Source organism: Eublepharis macularius, chromosome 4 (assembly GCF_028583425.1).
Source record: "Eublepharis macularius isolate TG4126 chromosome 4, MPM_Emac_v1.0, whole genome shotgun sequence".
NCBI lineage: Eukaryota > Metazoa > Chordata > Lepidosauria > Squamata > Eublepharidae > Eublepharis > Eublepharis macularius.
Genome location: NC_072793.1, coordinates 157,793,760 through 157,816,106, shown reverse-complemented (window position 1 = coordinate 157,816,106; position 22,347 = coordinate 157,793,760). Strand labels below are relative to the sequence as shown.

At 42.3% G+C, this 22,347-nt stretch overlaps 1 protein-coding gene across 6 annotated transcripts; it reads right to left on the bottom strand.

Annotated features, from left to right (window-relative positions):
• Window positions 1-5,976: 5,976 nt before the first annotated feature.
• Window positions 5,977-21,718, bottom strand: LOC129326870 (C-type lectin domain family 2 member B-like). Of its 6 annotated transcripts, none has more exons than XM_054975169.1 (8): window positions 21,638-21,706; window positions 19,137-19,209; window positions 18,141-18,296; window positions 15,532-15,715; window positions 12,789-12,890; window positions 10,557-10,753; window positions 9,276-9,382; window positions 5,977-8,218 (listed from the first exon to the last, which is right to left on the bottom strand). In XM_054975169.1, exons 4-8 carry the CDS (start codon window positions 15,641-15,643, stop codon window positions 8,032-8,034), a joined length of 705 nt encoding a protein of 234 aa, XP_054831144.1. In that variant the 5' UTR covers window positions 15,644-15,715; window positions 18,141-18,296; window positions 19,137-19,209; window positions 21,638-21,706; the 3' UTR covers window positions 5,977-8,031. The 6 variants fall into 6 exon arrangements, with proteins under 6 accessions (XP_054831144.1, XP_054831149.1, XP_054831146.1 ...); XM_054975174.1 differs by having other exon boundaries at window positions 15,604-15,715; XM_054975171.1 differs by lacking the exon at window positions 19,137-19,209 and having other exon boundaries at window positions 21,638-21,714.
• Window positions 21,719-22,347: the final 629 nt, after the last annotated feature.

Here is a 22,347-nt window from a genome sequence, read left to right as displayed (position 1 = left end):
GATTTTCCTTTCCTGGCCCTCATCCTGAGTTTCTTCAAAGAGTAGATCACCTTTTTTGGATGTAGACTTTTCCCTGCCATTATATGGTGGCATGTTCTGAAACTACTACAAGAACATGTTTCTTTTGGGAATAGCTTCACTACATATTCCTTCTCACGTAATCCTCTGACAATGAAGCAGCCAGATTGTGCTTGCAGAAATATGCAATTCTGGTTTACTATTAAATTGGCTAGTCCTTCAATTGTCTTAGATTTACGGTCAACTCTTTGCGATACAGTCTCTTGTTCTGTCTGCATCTTTCCTTGCTTTATAAGATACACAATCTAAAGGAATACAGTCTACTGGAAACTGCATGTCATCAGGATTAAGCTTTCTATTTGTAAATTCCACTAACAGATGGTAGTTTCCAATACCACACAGTCCTCTAAAAATTTCCTTCAGGTAATAGGTTTGAAGAAAGTAAAATGCCAGAATCATTTTGTCCATATGTTGCTCTTTCTCATTACAGAGCCTCTTGAACACAACATTCATGCTTTTGGATACATTTGTTGTGATACCACTTGTTTCCTTATAGATGCCTCTTTTTTCCACTAGCCATCTGCCTCTCTGTCAAAATAACTTTTTGCAGCTTCTGCTCAAAGTAAGCAAGAAAGCTAGCGCTCCACTTGACTTTCAGTTTCCCTAACAATTCCAGAAACTCCTTTTCACTCTTACAATCCAACAGCTGAAGAACATTGTTAGAGTAAGCCATCCGATCAGCTTTTCCACCATCATGTGCTGAAACCCAGAATTCCACATCTTTTATAATATGGTTCCAGCAGAGGACATGCGTACAGTGTGGAATACTTTTTTCTATTCCTTGCAGAATAGCTGCTTCTCTGTCTGTGACTATCACAGCAGAAGAACTGTTTATCTGGGGCACATGTTTCCCCATAAGACAAAAAAAAAAAAAGCCTCGTGCACATTTGTGGTGTGCTTCTCAGGAATCAAAATTGCAAGTAGTACTGCTGGCTTCTCTTCAAAAAACATGCACTGGAAAACTAAGGGGGAAACACAGAAATCTCTAAGCTGAAAAGTGGTGTCATGTGAAAGAAGAGTGGGTTTTTTTGTGTGTGTGTTGCCACTTCTTCAAATATGCTTATAATTTTGTGGTGTGCCAAAGTTACTGAGATTTCTGGGACAAGTGAGTATTGACATACAAACCCTTCCAAGGAATAGTGAAGCCCATACACAGCATTTTAATCATCATGACTAATTCTAGTTTTCTTCTTTTTATACTAGAGTTTGTTTTTTATTTGTTGTATGTCCTTAGGAAGCATAACTTTAACATGGCTAGGGGAAGCACTACTCATAGCTATTTTCTGCTGATAAACTTTGCAGAGACCATCATATGTCTGATCTACAGCTTCTTGCAGAACTGATGGCATGGCACGTACATGAGATATTGTCAGATATTTTTTCATATTTCCATGAGGCACAGAGGGCTGAGGTCTCTCATTTTGTCCAAGATAATGGACAACTACTCTGTCCATGCTTCTATCAGGAAGTTCATCATAATCATATCGGTGGAACATCACTTGCTCTCCATTTATCAGTCTTTGGAAGTACGTCTTTCGTATTAAAGGTTGCTGTCTTGGCAAAAGATGCCTTCCTTTTTGGACCCACTGAAACTGGCCAAATCTCCAATCATCTTTTTTATGTTTGTTTCCTTCAAAGCTGTGTAGAAACATCTGCTCACATTTTGGATTTGAAGCTGGAATAGTTGATATTTTACTTACATCAGGATTTCTTAATATTTCTGCTGCTTCCTGCAGTGAAAGGTGCTCAAACTTTCTCATGTATAATATATTCATTGTTTAGAGCCTCACTTTTCTGTGCTTCTGCCTCACTTTTTCCTACTTTATATAATGAAGAAAGACAATCTAAGTTGCTGCCTCTCAGCCACATTCACAAAATGATTTCTGCTCACATGGGTGTGGTTTGTTAAGTCTACATAGGAAAGTCTCATTCTTTTTCTGAAATACATACCAGACGTTTTAGCGCCCCCTAGAGGGGAAGAGGACTGTACAAAACCCATTCTTTCACCAAAAGATTTCTGCAGTGACATTCGCTTGTATCTAATGAAAAATCTTGAAAGGAAAAAAAATACATAGCCCCCTCCTGTGCCTCTGAGGGACAGAGAGAAAAAGACCAAGCAAGTCAGTCTTCTTGTTTAAGTTTTGCAAAGACTGTAACTTCATTAAAGAATTATTACCTGATTCTTAATCATTTGTTTTTCAATAATTTCATGCTCCAAAAAGTTCACATATGTGACAAGTTGGTGAAATTTCAACCATAAACACTACCCTTCAATTTTAGAAAGAAAGATCTCCTTTAATATTTTGTTCTACGATTACATTTGTATTACAACTGTCTAGCAAAATCAAAATAGTCCCCTAAACTCCAAGGTCCACTAACTAAAATAGGGTATCAGCAGTAAAAAAAATGACCTTAATAGAGAAATCAGCTGAAGTTAGAACTGACAGATCTAATAATTACACCAATCTAGTAATTTCTCTAATTCCCCCCTGAATGTAGTGTGATGCAAGCAAGGTACAATCCTGTGGAACCCCTGTCCATTCCACTGTCTCTTGTATATATGACCATGTTGTTAGCGCACTGTCTTTGAGCAACACAGAAAAGAAAGTAATTGCCATGCTTACAACTCAAGCCTGCATATACAAAACCCCCTAACAACCAGAATGATTAATTCTTCAAGATACCATCTGTGTATGGAATTTCACTTGTAATCAGATCTCAGTATCAGAAAGGCATCTGATTCCTTTGGATGTGTCTTTAGCTTCTAAAACTTTAAAGCCCACATATATTTATTTAAGATAAAGGTAGTCCCCTGTGCAAGCACCAAGCAGTTACTGACCCATGGGGATGGACGTTTTCTTGGCAGACTTTTGTTACAGGGTGGTTTGCCATTGCCTTCCCCAGTCATCTACAGTTCACTTTATCTCCAGGAAACTGGGTACTCATTTTATGGACCTCGGAAGGATGGAAGGCTGAATCAACCTTGAGCCGGCTACCTGAACCAAACTTCTGCTGGGATCAAACTCAAGTCCTGAGCAGAGCTCAGTTATGCCGCTTACCACTCTGCGCCACAGAGCTCTTCCATGCTGATATTTAAATCTATTAAAAGAATCTAACTGTTGTCAACCTTTAAAAGTCTATTTGTACAAAGATATTTGCTCAGAATGTCCCATTAGTTAATGGAAGAGTGCAGGAAATTACAGACTTTCAACCCAAATCACAGAATTAAATGAAACATCTTCCAGAGCGTAGTTTTAATTGTTACAGTCTCTTCTTGCCTGAACGTCCCAATGGACATAGTGTTTTTATTTCTGAGTAAAACATGCAGAGGATTGGTCTGATCCTCTCTTCAGTCTTCTAAGCCATTACTCTGTAGGCACATTTCACAGCAAAGTTTCTCTGTGCTTATGACACATTTTAATCTGGCTGTTATAGTTTGATGTGGAGGGCAAAGCATTGCAACCTCAAGGAAGTCTTTTGGGCAGCATTCTATGCACACTTACTTGTGAACTAATTAAACTAGGGCATAATTTTGCACGAAAATGCACAGGATTACAGCCTGCTGGCAGAATGACTCATTGTTTTGTTTATTACACACCACTCCAGATTACATTCCTCTAAGCATTTGAACCGTACATGTCAGTTTGTGCCTTCGTTCTCCCTCTCTTACCTTCCCAAGGACAGACCAAGTTTGCGGCAGAGCTGCCAATCCCATTGAAAGGTACCTGCGCTCAAATGGAATTCTTTCCTCCTCTGCGGGTAGCCCCAGTGCGATATACGGACCCTGGGAGCTTTTTACCGGCTGAGAAGGACAATCTCTAGCGCCCCTCGTAAGTACCGGGAATCAATTCCTGATGAAGCAAAGAAACCTCAGCGCCTCCTGATTTGCCTTTTTGTAGAGCAGGCAGCGGGCTGCTTCCCGTTTCTCCCGCAGTTTCCAGTTTCCTGCCTCCCTTTCCTCGCTTCCCCCATTACCCTCCCCCCTCTAATTTGCTGAATCATACGTCAGTCTGTATACATAGTACAGTACATCTAGAAGCATTTTATTCATGCTTGTTCTCAGATAACCTAATAGGAGTCCTCCATCAAGACTTAGGTTCATTTTATTGTCCAATGTGAATTTTGCACGTGTGAGTTTTCATGGAGCCATGTGTGAATCATGGCACTCACCCTGTTATTTAATTACCTGACTTGACCATCCATGACCCTGGGGAAGAATTCATTTGATCGACTACACAGATGCCAAAGCAGACTGCAAGATGTTTGAAGTGGATGACAGACAAGTGAACACATCTGTGGTTTGGTTTGTGAGTGATTTTGGCGGTCAAACACCATATATTTATCTGCTGAACCTGTTCATCATGAAGTTTGAATGGTCTTATGAAGTTTGTGGCATCTTTACACCTAAACAAAAATAAGCAATCCTCATTGAAATCAACTCCTTTGCTAGAAAAATGTAAAACTTAAATGAGATTCAGAGCGGGCAGGAAGTTATTTTCTTGTCCTGTCATTGGGAGGTCATTATTTTTTTCTTTTAAACTGTCTAGTTATGCTGCCTGTGGTTTTATGAAATCTTGGTTGGCATTTTTTTAAAAAAAGTCACAGCATGTAATCCTGCACATGCACTGCTTTGCCAGTTTGAGGGGCTTCTAAAGTTTCCAAAATGTTTTTACTTTTTTGTGGTTTTGTGGAAAGCTCTGCAGAAACATCACTCTAGTCTTTAACCTGGCTGCACCAAAATGTCTGTGTTTCGGTCCATACTTTGGCACTGGGCTCCTTATGGGAGGGAGAAATGAGCAAGTGCATCTCCCCCACCACCAATCAGGTCTGCTCATGAGGGGACCTCTCCCCTCCCTGCCTATCAGCTAAAAGTTTGGAAGGAAGACTTCAATCATAGGATGCAATTTAAAAGAGACTCCCCTGGGAAGTAAGCACTGTTGAATAACATGGGACTTACATCTGAGTAGACCTGCTGGGGTGCATCTTGGGTTTTTCTGCAGCACTATCTGGTCACTGGTCTCCCCTCCCCTCCCCCCCCCCCACAAAATCAAAGCACTTGGAATCGCTGCGAGGAAAAGTGCAGGGGTGGGGGGGAGATGGTCTGTTCAATCAATCAACCTTGATAAAAGCCCTGGAAGACTTCAATCATACAGTACAATTCTAAAGACCCTTCCCTGGGAGTAAGCAAAAGGAAACATGGCACCAAAGGTAAACATTTATTGGCACTATAGAAAAAGAAAAAAAGTGAACAGAAAGGATTTTAATGTCTGCTCACCTCCTTTCCCTTAGTCAACCACCTTCTTGCGACACTCACTTTCTTCAGGGTCTGTTGCTGAGTGTGTGTTTGTGTGTAACTCAGGGAAAACCTGGCAGGTCGATGATTTAGAGGGAGAACTGTGTTTTGTGGAATCTTGGTGCCGTAGCATGTAGAAACAGCTGCCTCAGCACCTCATTTCCTCACCCCTCCTTGAAAAGAACAGCCTGCATTTGTGGATGTGCAGCCAATGCCCGTATCTCACATATACAACGGGATGAAATTCATGAAATAAAAAACCCAAAGGGGTCAGATATGAGACAGTGCCAACTGACCCAGAACAAACTAGTAATAGAACAGGATTGTTCTGGAACCCCCACAATTGTTCTGAAATTGAAACTGAAATGGAAACTTTCTAGATGCACACTACTACGTTCACAACCAAGAGCAGCGGTGTGTACATATGGGGGTGACCTGAGCCAGGCCCACCCACAACCATGCCCCATGTCATGAAATGGGGCATACCCCCATGGAAGTGCAACCATTTTTTAAAAGTTTTTTATTAGGTGAGTAAGAAAACATTACAAATAAAGTTTTTATTTAAAACCTAAATATCAATTTCCCCCCCCCTTTTCCCTCCCCCCTTTTTCTCGGACTTCCAACAGCTTTCCAACCCATATCTTATTCTGTTACTTACTCACCTATTCCCTTTACATATTACTATCCCCTATTTCCTTAATAAACTAAATAATATCCATTAAAAACCAGTCTATTCAAAACTTAAACTTAATAATTAACACTTCACTATAAATGGTAAATTATCTCTGATAATTCCCCCAATTAGTAACTTTCAAATTGCCATAATTTCCCCTTCACGTCCCACTTTTTCTCCAAATACTCCTTCAATCTCCCCCAGTAATTGAAACATTCTTCAGAATTCTGGTCTCTCAGCTTTCTTGTCATTTTATCCATTTCTGCCATGTACAGCAATTTTTGTATCCACTCTCCAATAGATGGTATTTCTTGCACTTTCCATTTCTGCGCATATAGTATTCTTGCTGCTGTTGTCATATAGAATAACAGTGTTCTGTGTTGTGTAAGAACATCTTCCATATTTAAGTTCAGTAGCAGGAGTTCTGGGTTCTTTATTATTGAAATCTGCAAAATCTCATTTATCGTTTCTGAAATATCTCCCCAGTACTGCCTAGCCACCTCACAAGTCCACCACATATGATACAATGATCCTTCATGGCTTTTACATTTCCAACACTTATCAGACATCTTAGCATTTCCGTAAGCTATTTCTTTTTGGCGTCAAATACCACCTATATATCATCTTAAAGACATTTTCCTTAATACTGGTACAAGTTGAAATCTTCAATGTATTTTTCCACAAAAACTCCCATGCCTCCATTGTTATGTCTCTTTGACAGTTTATAGCCCACTTCACCATCTGGACTTTAACAGTTTCATCCTCTGTATACCACTTCAAGAGAATTTTATAAATTTTTGAAATTTTCTCATGGAAGTGCAACCATGATGGGAAGAAGGCTTCCCAATACTGGACTGTTAGCACACTCCTTTGCTAGGGATCCCCCTTTCCCTAGGTGGTTTGGGGTACCTCGCAGCTCCCCCATTGTGCTCTGTGGATCAGCTGGTTAAACCAACATAGGAGCCATTGGTTTGCAGGATCAGAGCTCGATGCATTAGCAGCAGCAGTTGATGGAGCAGTCACAATTACACTGAATTTCTTGACAGAATTGGTGTCATTTGGATGGCCACCACATCTGCCTCAGCAGGGTTTCCTGGAAAATGTAGTCCCCCACCCATGGGGGTGGGATTGAAAACCCTAATGGGGATACAGGCATGGCTGTGCCTGGCACGATGTCTGTGCTGTTTGGCACTGCTGCACATGTTTCCATTTAGCGTCTGTACAGAGAGACCAGGGATGGGAGTGTGACTAGTGTAGTCCCGCTTTGCTCAGTTACCAGTTGCATCCAGGCTCCTGGAACATCCTGCCTCAGGCAGATTTCTGACCGGCAAGATCACCTGATGCCTGCAAAGCAAGGGACAGCCTTGCCTGTCCACAGTTCCTGGGAGCAGCTTGCAAAGACACAAGTGCTATACTATGCAGAGGGATTTAGGAACCAAATTGTTCCAAACTCTCCATGATTTGGGAACCCAACTAATCAAAACTCTCTGTGATTTGCTGTTCAGTAAAGTCTGGGGTGTTAAACAACTCTGTCCCTGTCTGTGTGAGAGGTGATGATAAGACGAGGTCCACATCTCTCCCTGTTCTCATGTGTAACTTCCCATTATAGCTATCCCTTCACACATCTGAGAAGGTGGCTGTGGAGTAGTGGTTAGAGTGCCAGACTAGGAGCTGGGAGAACCAGGTTCTAATCCTCTCTGCCATGGAAGCTTGCTGGGTGACTCTTGGGCCAATCACATCCTCTCAACCTAACCTACTTAAACAGGATAAAATGGAGGAGAGCAGAATTAGCCCCACTGAGGGAGCACTTAGCACAGACACCCAAGGGGCAGAGTAAAGTCCATGCCTCTCTCCCTGGCTCTGTATCTCAGAGGAGTTGCTTTTAATGGCCACTGTGATGGGGGAAAGTCCAGCTGAAGGAGGAGCAAGTGTGTAACCATGTCTTTATCTGCCTCCTGCTGGCTCTCTGGCACCAAGAAGTTCCTCTTCATAAATTGGTAAACACCGTGCAGTTTTCAAATGATGAAATGTCGGTGGGAGGACCCGGAGGCTTCTCCATGCCAACACTGTGAAGTGGTTTGGTGCATATCCAGTTCCGTTCTGTGTCGCATCGTGTTGAACTGGCTCCTTCGTCATCCAGGTAAGCACAAAAGCCTTTTGCTCTAATTGTAAACCTGTAATAAGAACCGAGGAGAGTCAAATGCGTTTTCCGATATGTGCCAAGATAATCAATAGTTGGATCCCATGCTTTTCTTTTGCAAAATAAGGAGCTCCTAAGGAATGAATTGTGCTCTTGAGGAGCTTCAGAGCAGAAACCTTTCACAGCAGGAAAAAGTTATTGGATCCACTCCATAGTATTGGGGGTGGGATATACAGTGGCACCTTAAGATTCATCGTAGCATCAATTTCCATGAGCTCACAACCTCAGGTGCAGTTGCTGAAAATGGTGTTTCTCAAGCCCCTCACCCACATATTCATTAAAGTATACTGAAGTTTTGCATTGGGCGCCTGGGATGGGTTATAAGGAACTAGACTTCATGTAGAAAAGAATACTATTAATTATGCCCCACTTTCCCAGGAGATCAGAAGTTCAACGCATAGGTCTTGACTGGGTCAACCGTTCGTTTGAAGAACATGGCAGACATGCAGCATTTTTACAGTATTTGCTGGTATAGGGGTAGATCTCAAGCAGAGGCACTCCTGCATCAAATCCTCAGAGAGAGATCCTGCCCTGACCCAGGGTATTCTGCCCACACACAGCAGTGGCTCATGGCTTCTCTCTAACCACTCCAGCATCAAAACTAGTCTTTCTTTTTACACAAACACACACTTTCCATACTCACTCCCTCTTCCAATCACTAATGGTCGTGAACAAAAAAGGGCTATTTCCACACAGGGGAGGCTGCTGCCAGGGTACCAAGGCAGGGAAACAATGCAGGAACCTGGCATGTGAAAACCCCATTGCCACTGAGCAATTTTGGCTGCCACGGTAGCAATAGGGCAACTACACAAGCCTCCCCTCCTGTGAAAAACACCAATTTTTCAACAAGCCAAAGCCCATTGTAGGGATGTCTACAGTCATGAAGGCACATACGATAGACTTCCACAGTAATCTGCATCCAAGCCCTCAATAACACAAATAGAAGAAAGCTTTTGGGGTGAGAAACACATTTTAAGATGAAAGTTCTATGCCTGCTGCTAAAGCTTTAGAAAGGAAGGCCCCACACCTACCAGTTATTGAAGATGGAATCGTTTGTCCATTTCCATGACTCTCCTACCGTCTGTCTCCGGAGGCCAAACCAGTGATCGGCCGAAATCTTATAACGCATTAGAAAATCCTTTGAATTTAAATAAAATGCAAGTGTGTTAGCTTTTCAAATCTATTTAAATTTAGATTTTGCTTTTTAGATACCATTACCAACCCAGAGCCTCTGTAGCTAAGGTGGCTGCATGGAGATGATTCCGCACATGTTGAATAATGCATTTTCAATGCACTTTATCAATCGTTTGAAGTTGATTTTTTGTTCCACACATGAAAAAATCTGTTCCAAATGATCTATAAAGAGGAGTCAATGTGTGTGGAATCAGCCATGGTCAGAACAGTCAGAGAATTGCATGAGTGCAACAAGGAAATCAGTAGAATTATGTGGCTCACATTGTTACATTGGAAAGGAAGGGAGCAAGTTGAGAAGGCAATGTGGGAGGGAGGCAGCTATCTCTGATATAAGAGGGTCCTAAGTAATAACATTTCAGTCCTGAACAGAGTTATACCCTTCTAAGAACATTGACATCACTGGACTTAGAAAGGTATTATTCTGTTTAGGATTGAACTGTATGGGTTTTATGTGTGAAAAATAGATTCAGAGTCAGTGCCCAGAATTACTAGCCGGAGCAAATGCTGGGGGCACTGACTGAACACCATCAATTTCCAGTATCCATTAGAGGGCAGTGTACCACTGCATAAGTGGAGCTTCCAAACAAACAGCAAATCCCAGCAGCGTTACAGAAGATGCATCACAGCAATCTACTTTGGAGTTTACAAAGATAAGAATTATGTTGCTATGTCTGATGAGACTCATTGGAGTTGATAAAAGTGTTCCTGGCCACTACAAAAAAAAGAGGGGAGATTGAGGCACAGCAATGAATGCACTAGGAGCTGAAGGGTGCAAATCTGAGTAACCAGAGAAGGCTCAACCTTCTCCTTCTATCACAGACGTCAACCGCATCATTAGTTCATTCTTGACCAGATTCACCTTCATTCCAAGTCTTACAGTGCAATCTTAAATGGGGTTCCTCCAGTCTAAGACCATTGATTTCAATGGGATTAGACTGGAGTAACTCTGTTTAGGATTGCACTGTTAGTATGACCAGAGAACACAGTGGTATGAAAAAGAGAGACCATGCACAACATTATCATTATATAGAAGTTCATTAGTGATAATCCTTTCAGGGTCTAACCACCAAGCACATGTTAATCAGCTCCATACTCCATAGCATGAATACCTCTCTTACCATTTCTTCCGGAGTGTCTATTGAAGATAGTGAAGCATTGTAGGAAGAGCACTGCCTTTGGGCGAAGTCCCAGGTCCCTTCAACGTCGGAAAAATAGTAGCACCTTCCTTCATACCCAACCCAGCTTTTAGGGCATGAAATGATATATAAAAAGCATTGGCTAGGTGGTGACGGGCCAGCTGCTGATTTTTTGTGAACTAAAAGTAAGAAAATAACTTTAAGCAGGGATGTTAACTTGATTGAAATTTAGGTACATTAATTTTAGCAGATTAAATAACTTTGGATATGATTAAAAACAATAATTCTGAAGCAACTCTTGGCTTTTATCCATGAAGAATTCAGGTCTGCACTATTTAGTGGCTGTTCTGCAGCTAGGATCTCCAGCACACTAGCTGATCATACCTGTAGAGTGCAGATCTGCCAGGTGGGAAAGGAGCTTCTGCTATCTTTCCCAGCCAGGCAATTCCTAATACAGAATGACCCCATTGACCCACAGACACCACTCTATCCTGTCCTCTCAGGCACCAGCACCCACCTGAGTCTCCACCCAGCAACGCACCACTCTCCTGTCTTGCCTGACTCTTGGAGGGGTTTTCTCTCCCTCCTTCGGTATTAATTGATCATTTTAGGAATTACCCGTCTAGAGGGCCATCGCCTGTATCTCCCACTACCTAGTGTAGGGACAGATTACTGCACTTGTGCCCTCACAGGGAGTCAGTGATTTACCAACTGTACACCTCCCTTCCCCAGTGCCCTTTTCTATAGCCTTTTCAAATGGTGGAGGTCTATGTGGCATGGAGAACAACTACCAGCATTCAAAACAATAATTTGTTAAAAGTAAAATGTCCATGCGCCTACTCTTAGCACAGCAGCAGATATAAGAGAAAGATGTCAACAATCAATTCCTCTGCCCCTCCCTCTGTACATGATCTAGATGGTCTTGTAGGCAGGCTTTTAAAGTTTAGAGATTACAGTGTTCTCAAAGCTTCCCATTACCTCGGTGTCTCTGTTCAGGCCGCCAGCCCTTTGTCTGTTCCATGTGGTAATAGGGGCCTTCACTGGAACTCAGCTGGGAGAGCTCCTTACCTCTAGAGGGAATCAGCCAAAATGGACCCTCGCCCTCTGTGACAAGGAATGTTATTATCTCTGTTTGGCTACCCCCTGTGGGTCAAAGAATCCCTTCTGAAATCTCTATGAAGATACATTCTAGCTTCATTTTGCCACCTTTCCCTCTAGTTTCTGTGTCCCTTCTAGGTGTCAGCTTCCAGTTGGAGGTGTGAGCTGACCATTTTGTGGTCTCCAGCCAGTAAGGGCATTCACATTTCTGAAGCACTGATGGCCAGTACTTGGGGGAGGCTTGAGAGCAACTGACCTCCTCCCTCCTGCATCTCCTCTGTTAGGAGAGAGGAAGACTAAATGTGAAGGGTTTGTACAGTCCAAGCTTTCAAAACTGTATTGTATATGGCCAAAGGTCACTACTATACAACAAAAACAACTGCCTAAGCAGTGCTAAATAAAAACAATAAAAGCATAATGAAGTTGCAAGAAATGTTAAAATTTCCAAGGCCAAAACATAACATAAATTGCAGCACATTAAATGTCAAGCAAAAGTTTAATGTTTATTTTCTTAGCAGTCAGTGCATACAAAGACTTCATTTAAGTAATATCCTGAATGCCACTTCAGTGCACATTAGAATCTGGGAACCCTATGAGTATGGTTAGTTATATGCAGGGCTTTTTTTCTGGGAAAAGAGGTGGTGGAACTCAAGACTGCACAATGATGTCACTTTGGGTCAGCTGGAACAAGGGGGGATTTTTTAGAGTTTAAATTGCCCTTGGTGAAAATGGTCACATGGCCGGTGGCCACGCCCCCCGATCTCCAGACAGAGGGGAGTTTAGATTTCCCTCTGCGCCGCGCGGAGGGCAATCTAAACTCCCCTCTGTCTGAAGATCAGGGGGTGGGGCCACCGGCCATGTGACCATTTTTAAGAGGTGCTGGAACTCCATTCCACTGCGTTCCTGCTGAAAAAAAAGCCCTGGTTATATGATTCTTTCACATTCAACCACTTGGCCAGGGAGGACAGCAGTGACTTCGTGCCAAATGCTTCCAGGGTGGAATGGGAAGAAGCTACAGAGAAGGGCTCTCAGACAACTACCAAGAAGTGAGTCTTAGAAGCCAGAGCTAAAAAATGGCTTAGAACCAAGTACTAAGAAAAGAGCCAGAAAACTCACCTGAAAACCACATAACAACAACAAAGATGTGGAGGCCAATCAGTATAGCAATGATAATAAACATTCTAATTGTTTTCTTCCTACAAAGCGAAGAAGTGGTGCCTAGAGGAAGGCAAGGAGAAGTTAATTTATCTTTGTTAGAATGGGTATTTTCCTGCAGTGATCACATGAAAAATAAACCTTCCAGTGATTTTTGGGCTGCAGTTGCTAGAGCTGTGCATGCCACAGATCTACAGATACCCACTTGCCTTTGGCAAGGAAGAAATTAGTTGTCCCTAGGCAACCCGAGGAGTCTTCCTTCTGCCTTTCCCTTCCCCAAATTGGAAAAGACACAATTGAAGCCCTGGATGCAGCTATCAGTTAGCCTAAATCCTGGAGACTGAGCATCGGGCTTCCTGCACTAGTAGTCTGTCTTGAGACACCCTGCTGTGTTTCCATGCTCGGACCTGGTGGGGCTTTCAAATATCTGGCCTTTCTGTCTCTCTGTGGCAGAATACAGTTGCCCAGCCATATACTCTCTCCTTTAGGGTAAGGGCAGAGACCCAGTGTTGTGCAATGGTATAGTTTGTGCCTTCAGTCTGGCATGCTAACATGTGCTCCAGTGGGGCAAATAGTGACTCTCTGGGGTCATTTCAAGTCAGGAACAACATATGAGAGGAGGCTAAAAACCCCCCTCCCCTTGTGCTGCATTTGTAATCCAAATCACATCCCAGAATGCTTGATTCTCAGAGTCTCTCTACACAAGACATCTGACATGTGAAGAACACATATTGGGAGACACCCTGCGTGATTCCGCACACGTTGGATAATGCACTTTCAATGCACTTTATCAATCGTTTTTGTTCCGCACATGAAAAAACCCATTCCAAAAGATCTATAAAGAGGATTGGAAGTGCATTATCCAACGTGTGCAGAATCACTTAGCCAGGAAAGGTAGTTTAAAAAGACAGAGCTGGCAGTAGAGCAAAAACTTTACTATACTCCAGAGCTTTGTGAAGGGGCTGTAAAATGCCAGAAGGGAAACTTCAGCCCATATAACTTCTCCAGACCCAAGCCTAGCTCTGGAAGGCAGGTCTAGTCCATTTCCATTCTTCACTGCTCTCTGGTTGTGATACCACACAGTTTTAGACTGGAGAGGTGAAAGTGAAAGCCTTTGGAGAGATGAAATTAACAAACCCTTTAAAGAGAGATCTCCGCAAGCTCTGTCTTTTTAAACTACGGTTCCCAGCTAAGATTGTGTCTCCTTACACCTGACAAACATGCACCAAGGTGACTTGTACAGAAAGACTCTCAGAGTGAAAGCAATGCTGGAAAGGCTGTTCATGACATTCCCAGTTTCCTGTTCAGTTGAGTCCTGGGAGACTTGAGTTTGCATCCTTGCTGAGCCATAGATTAACTGTTAGCCAGTTACTCACTTACTCTGTCTCCCTCTTCAGAAATGAAGGACTTGTATGCTGTCCTAGAGAGATAGAGAGGAAGATACACTATATTGCTGTATCTCATGCAATCCCTTTGAGGTGTAGATTGCTACTCAGGGAACTTCCTTCCTCCCTCTTCTTCATCTCTCTTGCTAGCACACACTCTCTCTCCATCTTGCCACTATGGAGGACACGGGGCTTGCCCCCTGTATCAACTAGCATCCTAGCTTTGATAGATTAGATTCTATCTTTCCTCTTTCCTATCCGGAGTTTCCTAAATAAAATGACTCATATTTTCTGTACTAAAGCATGTACAATAAGCTCTGTGTGAGTTTATTGTCTGATCAGCACTCATGTACATGCTTAGCTGTGTTCACTGAGAGCCAAGCTAGAAGTGACGAATGACACTTGCCTGGCAAGTGAACAGACTCACGTGTATTCCTCCCTGCTCACTTGCCATTCACTTGCGCTCCACTGGATCACTAAGTGATCGAGTGAATGAGAGGAGGCACCTTGTGCCTGCTGTTTCCTAACATCTGAGGTGCTTTTTGCCTCCTTTTCTTTTTAAAAAAATATACTGTAATCATTGCTATACTGTAGTAACGCTATAGTGATATATCTACTACCGATTAAAAAACCACTCATTGGTGGCAGAGGGGCAATGGTCAGCACAGGAGGAATGGTGTTACATGTGGCACTGCATGCATTCAAGGAAGTGCAAAAACCCACTTTCCTATCCCAAATCTGTTTTGGGCATGATCATTCAGCAACTAGTGTTCCAAAGCAGATTTGGGAAATCAGTCAGAGGAGCCAGGGAACATGAAGTAAGAGCTCCACGGAGAGGTACCTCCCCACTTGAGCTATTATTTCCCACAGTATACTTAGCCAGAGGTGTGAGATCTATCCTGCTGACCTTATGAAGATGATCAAGCAAACTGCGGGACTTTACAACCTCAAGAAGGAAGGATGTTGAAATATCTCCCCCTAACTCTGAAAGTTATATAGTTAAACTTCTGTTTACTCAAAAGATTGCGAACTTTGGAAAAGGAGATTTGAGTCTGAGCACTTAAAAGATTGCAGTTTGAAGTGGCTCCACTGAAATGTAAACTCCTCTTGAGTTTTGGGCAGGGGATAATATGGTTTATTATCTTTTTAGTAAGCAAAGATTATCATATCCAGATTCCAAAAGCCTACAAAAAGGAATTATTTGCCAACTACCGAAGTCAAATGCCAATATTTTTAACTTGGGCATTTAATCAAAATTGCTCTATGGACTACTTGCTGTTTCCAGGTTGCCAAGGCTATTCATAGCCATTCCACCTTACTTTGCTCTGTTCTTTTAAGAGGCTCCTTCTCATCATCTGACTTCTCTTGCAGGCAGACACTTTCAGACTTACTGTCTGTGGGAAACGTCTCTTCGTTCTCATGGCTGTCCATAGCTGTAAACTTAAGCAGAACAGGTTGTTTCTTCTGTCATGATGCTGAAGTTGTGAATGCGATTTATTCAGGCTTCGGGAAAGATGGCGAAAAATAGAATATAAGACAGGTTAGTTCTCATCCTTAATTACTGCACTAAACACAGCATAAATCTCAAAACGGAAGTACAGATCTGTCAAATAGGATAGCGTGGCAGGGAAGGAACTGGGGAAGATCCAGATAACATCTTGCCGAATCTGTTCTCTTCTGTGCTGATAGGTACTTGCCCAGAGGTGCAAGCCAAAGGGCTCTTATCATTCTGCTCTTAGCCTGAGGGATAGCCTGGAGGGAACATCAGCGAGCAGAGACAGGTAAGACCTACTTGGCACTTAAAAGGCTTCATCCCCCTTTCGTTTGCTCCTGTAGTATTGTTTCTGTATTGTTAGCCACTCAGGGTCATTAGTGGGAAGAAAAGCAGGAAATCAAACCTATATGCAGAAGTAACCCCTATGAGCTAATGGGTTTAGTCCAGTAGGACGGGTCAGTAGCTGGAGTCAGGCAGCAGGGGAGGAAGTTGGTTGCTGGGGAGCTTGATAATAATTAATGGGCTCTTATCACCTTGAATAAGGTAATCAGAACCGTTGTATGTGAACAGTATGACTAAAAGTGGTGTGTGTGTGTATTGTGTTCGGTTGATGTTATTACTGAGATTGTATTGTTCTTGCATGGCTGTAATTCCCCAAGCAGAGGACAGAAGCCTGATCCACTTGCTTCAAATTGGAAGGATTGTAGCAAAAGACTCCAGCATTTGGTGAGATCTGACAAGTTGAACTGTTTACCTTGAGTGGTTTTCAGAGACATTGTTGGCTGAAAATTTTGGAATGGTTGCACTTATGAGTTTAAAGAAAAGAAAAATAGTTGTATTGTACTAATTGTTAAAAGTTTTTTTTTAAGTTTTTTCTTAACTTACAGGTGTGTGAAAGTTTGCTTCTTAAATTACCCTACCAGAACCCATAAAAAAAGAGGTTATACATACAAACATACAGACATGTTATTAGAGACATGCTGATATTTTTTTACAGACATGCTGATATTTGAGATCCTACAGAGAAAATGTCTTTTAAATTTTGGAGACACCATCCCATACAAAAATCTAATACTAATGACTGCAGACATCACACAAACTCTCTCTCTCTCTCTCTCTCTCTCTCTCTCACACACACACACACACACACACACACACACACACACACACACACACACTCACACACAAGTTACTGTTCTACCAAAAAGAGGCTCCCGTGGGGGAGATATACAGAAACTCAAAAACAAAATCTCCCACTTAAATTCGAGTAAGGAAATGGTAGCAAAAATATTGTGTATTTATAAGTGCATAGAATATTCAAAGTGCTCAGTGCATATAATAAATATGATTAAATACATTAAAGTCAATGGAATAAATATAATAAATACAATCAATACATAGCTCCATGGCAAAATGCATCCAAACATCCATCCGACTAATATACATATAAACATACATCTTTATCAACAGTTCATTCACAACCAATCCTCCTTAGTACATTCCATGTCAATTACACTCCTTCAATGGGGTACATCCAATTCGTACATTTCTTAATCTAAATCAAGTCACCGTCTACAAAACGTCTGTGGTTCGGTCTCAAATGTTACGGTCCAAATTACATGAACTATGACAGCATTGAAATGTATGATCACCACTACATATTAGAACAGTATCACTCCTTATCCTTGAGAATTCATGGATGAAGGTTTTGCCAAAAAAACCACTAGCTGCATTTGTTTCAAGCTGTGGCAACCCTATGGCACCCATCAATTAAAAGAGGTACTTCTGGTGTGTAAAAGAACTCCGATGTGTTTATTATTGCCCTTGAAAAAGCTCCAAGTAATTGGATGGGAGACCTCCAACAAAGACCAGGGTTGCAGAAGCAGGCAACGGCAAACCATCTCTGTTAGGCCTCGCCATGAAAACCCCACCAGGGGTCACCATAAGTCAACCATCACTTGAGGGATGGTTGCCCAGTGGGGTGGAGTCAGAAGCTAGAGGCAGGCTGCTGAGGAGTGGCTGTTTGCTGGGGAACTTAATAAATTATAAGCTCTTATCACCTTGAATAAGGTAATCAAATGTTGTATGTAAAATATGATTTAAAGTGGTGTTTGTGTATTGTGTGTAGTTGGTGTTACTGGGATTGTATTATTTTTGCAGGGCTATAATTCCAACAAGAAGACGGAGGCCTGGGGTGCAGCTGCTTCAAATGGATGAGAGGGGACTCATCACTTCTTGGATGTGGAACTGTTTGCCTTTTCAAGGACATTGTTGATTTGGAGTTAATTTTGGTATGGTTGCACTTAAGAGTTGATTTTTTTTAAAGTTGTATTTTATTGTTAAAAAGTTTAAAAGAAAAAAAAGGTATTTCTTAAAATTTTGTGAAGGTGCTTTCTAAGCCCCATAGAAGCCATGAAAAGAGAAGTTACATACCATTCCACACAGAGCTGAGTGAAAAGACTTTCCTCCTTATCTGTACCCAATACAGGTTCAGTTGGGCCAAGGCAAACCGTTGGTAAGGACTCAGAACCAGCATCCGAGGGCAGTTGCTCTCACACACTTCCCTGTACGGAGCTCCTTCATTCTGCACTAGAACCCAAATAAACGCCCAACTGACTATTCTCTGACAGCGGCACAATTATTTCCCTCTCCCCAGAGTTCACCAGGACACTTTCCTTGAACAAGCCCAAGCTCTGGCTGCACCTATTTACAGAAACAGAAATCGAAAGCTGGCAGAATATTTCCATTGTCACAAATATAACTTCCTCCCCCCCCCCCCCGCCATTTGTTGTTTCTTTGGATGATCTCTCTGAATGCCATGCTGCTCAGGGAATGCAGTTTGGTATGAAACACACACAAACAAAACATGAAAAATTGCTTCATGGTATCAACAGAGCATTTTCCTAGGAGAAAACACCATTGAACAGACCTTAGTTGGATTCTGAGTACATCTGCCTAGGAGATCCCTCTCTCTCTGTCTCGCTCTCTTTCTCTCACTCACACACATGCACAAATTTATTTTATATTTATTTTTATATTTCAATTTGTATACCGCCCATCCCCAGGGGCTCTGGGCGGTGAACAGTTAAAATCGATAAAAACAAGAACTAAAGTCAATATACAAACAATAAAACAAATTAACAAAGTGCAGTGGTGGGGAGAACCCTCCCCCACCCCAAAGGTGGGAGGCCGACATGGCACCGCCCCCTTCAATCACCGAATGCCTGGCGGAACAGCTCTGTCTTACAGGCCCGGCGGAACGATAATATGTCCCGCTGGGCCCGGGTTTCCATTGACAGAGCGTTCCACCAGGCTGGGGCCAGGACTGAAAAGGCCCTGGCCCTGGTTGAAGCGAGGCGGGCTTCCTTAGGGCTGGGGACCACAAGTAAATATTTATTCACTGATCGAAGCGATCTCCGGGGAACGTACAGGGAGAGGCGGTCCCGAAGATATGCCGGTCCCAACCCGCTCAGGGCTTTAAAGGTAAGAGAGAAGGGAGAAGCTGAAATAAATAGATCACCAAGATATTAATTTTTTAAAAAAGAAATCCCTGCTTTTCAAGGTTTAGTACTCTCAGTCACTGACAAAAACAAATGAATCCTTTCTAGAGGCAAAGAATGCACCCAGGCTTTCTTAAATCCAGTAGGGGAAATGTATCTGTTTTAACTAACTGTGCATGTAAGCCTTTAAATGCACTATGAAAGGCTGGAAATACTTTTTTTTAACATCTGGCTCCTGGAGATCATACCCGTATCTGCTCCATGAATTAATACAAAGCATTTGATTATACCCTGGTTTGTATTAAGTGGTATCAAATGATGGCCAAATACTTTGCTTGTAGACACTGAAACTAGTTTAGGAAAGAAACCCCTTGATTTATACTACCAATATTTAGAAGGCGAGAGAGAGATGAGAGCCTCTTTGACATTCATAGCTGTGCAGAAAGAGGACTTTTTGTGACTCCTGCTTGTCATATCATGTAAGGTTGCCAGCCTCCAGGTGGTGGCTGGAAATCTCCCGGAATTACAACTGATCTCCAGGGGACAGAGATCGGTTCCCCTGGAGAAATGGCTGCTTTAGAGAGTGGACTTTATGGCATTATACCATTCTGAGGCCCCTCCCCTCCCCAAACCCCACCCTCTCCAGGTTCCACCCTCAAAATCTCCAGGAATTTCCCAACCTGGACCTGGCACCCCTATGGCTGCATGAGTCAGGATTTCCTCTCCTGGACAACCATTCTATTCTTCCGAATCCTTTTCAGCCTGACCCCAGAACTAAGTCACAATAAGTTCAATTAGTGGTACTCCTACTCATGGAATCTAATTACATAAATACACTTCCTGAGTTGATCCTGAGATCTCTCAAAGAGATGTGGGCTTTCCTGCACACTTGACTTATTCCTGATTTTCTTAAGCCATCGATCCACAAGCATTAGAATAGGTTTGGATACAGTTCTTTAGCACGTCTGCCCTCCATCTGCATTTTTACCGTTGTGGAGTCCGTTCATTTTCTTCCTCACATGCCATAATCAGGATTTTCAAGCAAGGGCACTGTTGTCATCTATGGTATCATTGGTGATGTCACTACACCTCCCCCTTTTTCTTTTCTTTTTTTTTGCACATGGTTTTCTATATTGATATAAGGGCTGATTTTTTAAAAAAAGATTGAAAATGAATCCACTGTCAGTCTTTGCATGGGGAAGCTTAAAAGGGGAGCAAGTCTGCCACCCATCTCTATCTCCCCTCTGTGGTCCACCAAGCCCAGGCTGACCCACAGTCAGGAAGCGGAAGACGGCACTGGCAGGGAAAACCAACTTCTGTTAAGATGGTACCCCAAATATATAATATTTGAATCTGTACCTCAGAGGTGGTCTGACGTAAGGAACTCTTCCTTAAAATGAAGGATGCTTGAAATGCAAAACTCCCCATCGCTCCTCTATCTTTTGTATTCACACACATTTCACTCTCAGTTCTGTCACAGCCCTCTTTGTCCCCATCTTCCCTGAAATGGCATCTTTATATAGATAACAGGTACATATAAAATCAGGGCTACCAACCCAAATAGTCCCCAAGGAGAATTTTGTGTACTTCCTTCCTTCTCTTTTTATTGAATTAAAAACATAAATAGGTATATATGCTTAATTTATATATTTTAATAATGCATTTTATAGGTATGTTGTAAACTGCCTCAAGCACAGAACATGATGTAGTACATAAGTTAAATAAATAAAATAAAATCCTATGTATCTTTTACTCACATGCCAGTAGTGACTGTCTTATTTATTTTTTTAAAAATCTGATCCACCCCTCCCTGATCTAGCATGGCACGGAAGAACAGAATTGTCTCCACAGGTCTGGGGAAGGAAATACATCACGTAAGGGACCAGGACAGAACAGAAAAGGGGGAGGTAATGCCACTTCACTGGATGACCTTACATACTCAGCTTAACCAACCTCACTGGTTGGTTGTGAAGGTCAAATGGGAGAGGAGGAGCTACGTGTGCCGCAGGAAACCAGCACGCTTAAGTTGCAGTTTTTAAAAAACGCTAAAGCATTAAAGGAGAAACCACCTAGCCAAACGATGTTATGCTGGAAATCTGTGACTAGATGCTGACATGTAATTTAGCCTTAAAAGGAGCTGTGAGGGTTGAGTGGCAAGAAAGGAGGGGGAAGTACAGCTCTTGCACCCACACTCGCCAGGCTGCTTCTCAAACTAGTGCTCCAAACTAGTTGCTTTTAGCCCTCTTAGAGCAAAGAAGGCAGTCCGAGTGAACGTACCTCTTTCTTTCTCTACCAGAGCTAACGGCTGCCTTTCTGCTCATAGGAGTGGTTTCAGTTGGCAAAATGGGGGAGTTAAGTCCCTCAGTCACACATTCAATCTGATCTGCCGGCACATAGAGCTAAGTTAATCGATATATCTTTTGGACTCACCTCTCCGTAGTGAAGAAAAGAAAAGACGTTTAGGCAGTCTCGTGTGAGCAACTGAAGAAAAGTTCGCTGCAGGCAACAAATGCTTTCATTTTCAAATTACTTTCATTTTCGGCAAGTAAGGGAGCTGCCCCTTCCTTTTCCTGTTTGCTGTTAAATATTGACTTCCCATTTTTCCACCTTTTTGATCAGATATCATATAACCATTTTTTTTACTTCTTAAGTAGAAATTCCCCTTAGTATTGCATAAACTGACTTGCTATTATGCTCCTGACAATCTTCACAAATACATGAAATTAAGAGCAGAATGGAGACCAGAGACAGGGCTTTTTTCAGTGATGGTATCTTGTCTTGGACACAGGTTTGCCACTTGCCAGCCATCTGTCAGCAGCCCCTGAGAGCTTGTGGAGGCAGGGAAGCATGACCTCACAGTGCACAATACCATGATATCTATTTTCAGCTTTTTTCCTTGGGGACCTGGCCACCTTATTTAGATAATTCCTCTTCTGGAAGCTCCCCTGGTACCCATCTTACTCTCTTTAAGCACCGGGCCAAAACATTTCTTTGTTTCCCAAGGTTTTTAATAGTGGGGTTCCATCCTTTTAATATGCTTTTAATGGTCTGCTTTTAGTCTGTTTTATAAATACTGTTTTAAGATATTAAATGTTTTATGCTGTGTTTTTAGGATTTCCAGGCTCAGAATGGCAACCAGT

Coding starts and splice junctions, on each gene's coding strand:
- LOC129326870 (XM_054975172.1), bottom strand. CDS start 15,643: ATGGACAGCCATGAGAACGAAGAGACGTTTCCCACAGACAGTAAGTCT. Junction 12,891..15,531: donor TCTTAAAAGAACAGAGCAAA/GTAAGGTGGAAT, acceptor GCCTTCCTCTAG/GCACCACTTCTTCGCTTTGT. Junction 9,383..10,556: donor TAGACACTCCGGAAGAAATG/GTAAGAGAGGTA, acceptor TTAAATTCAAAG/GATTTTCTAATGCGTTATAA.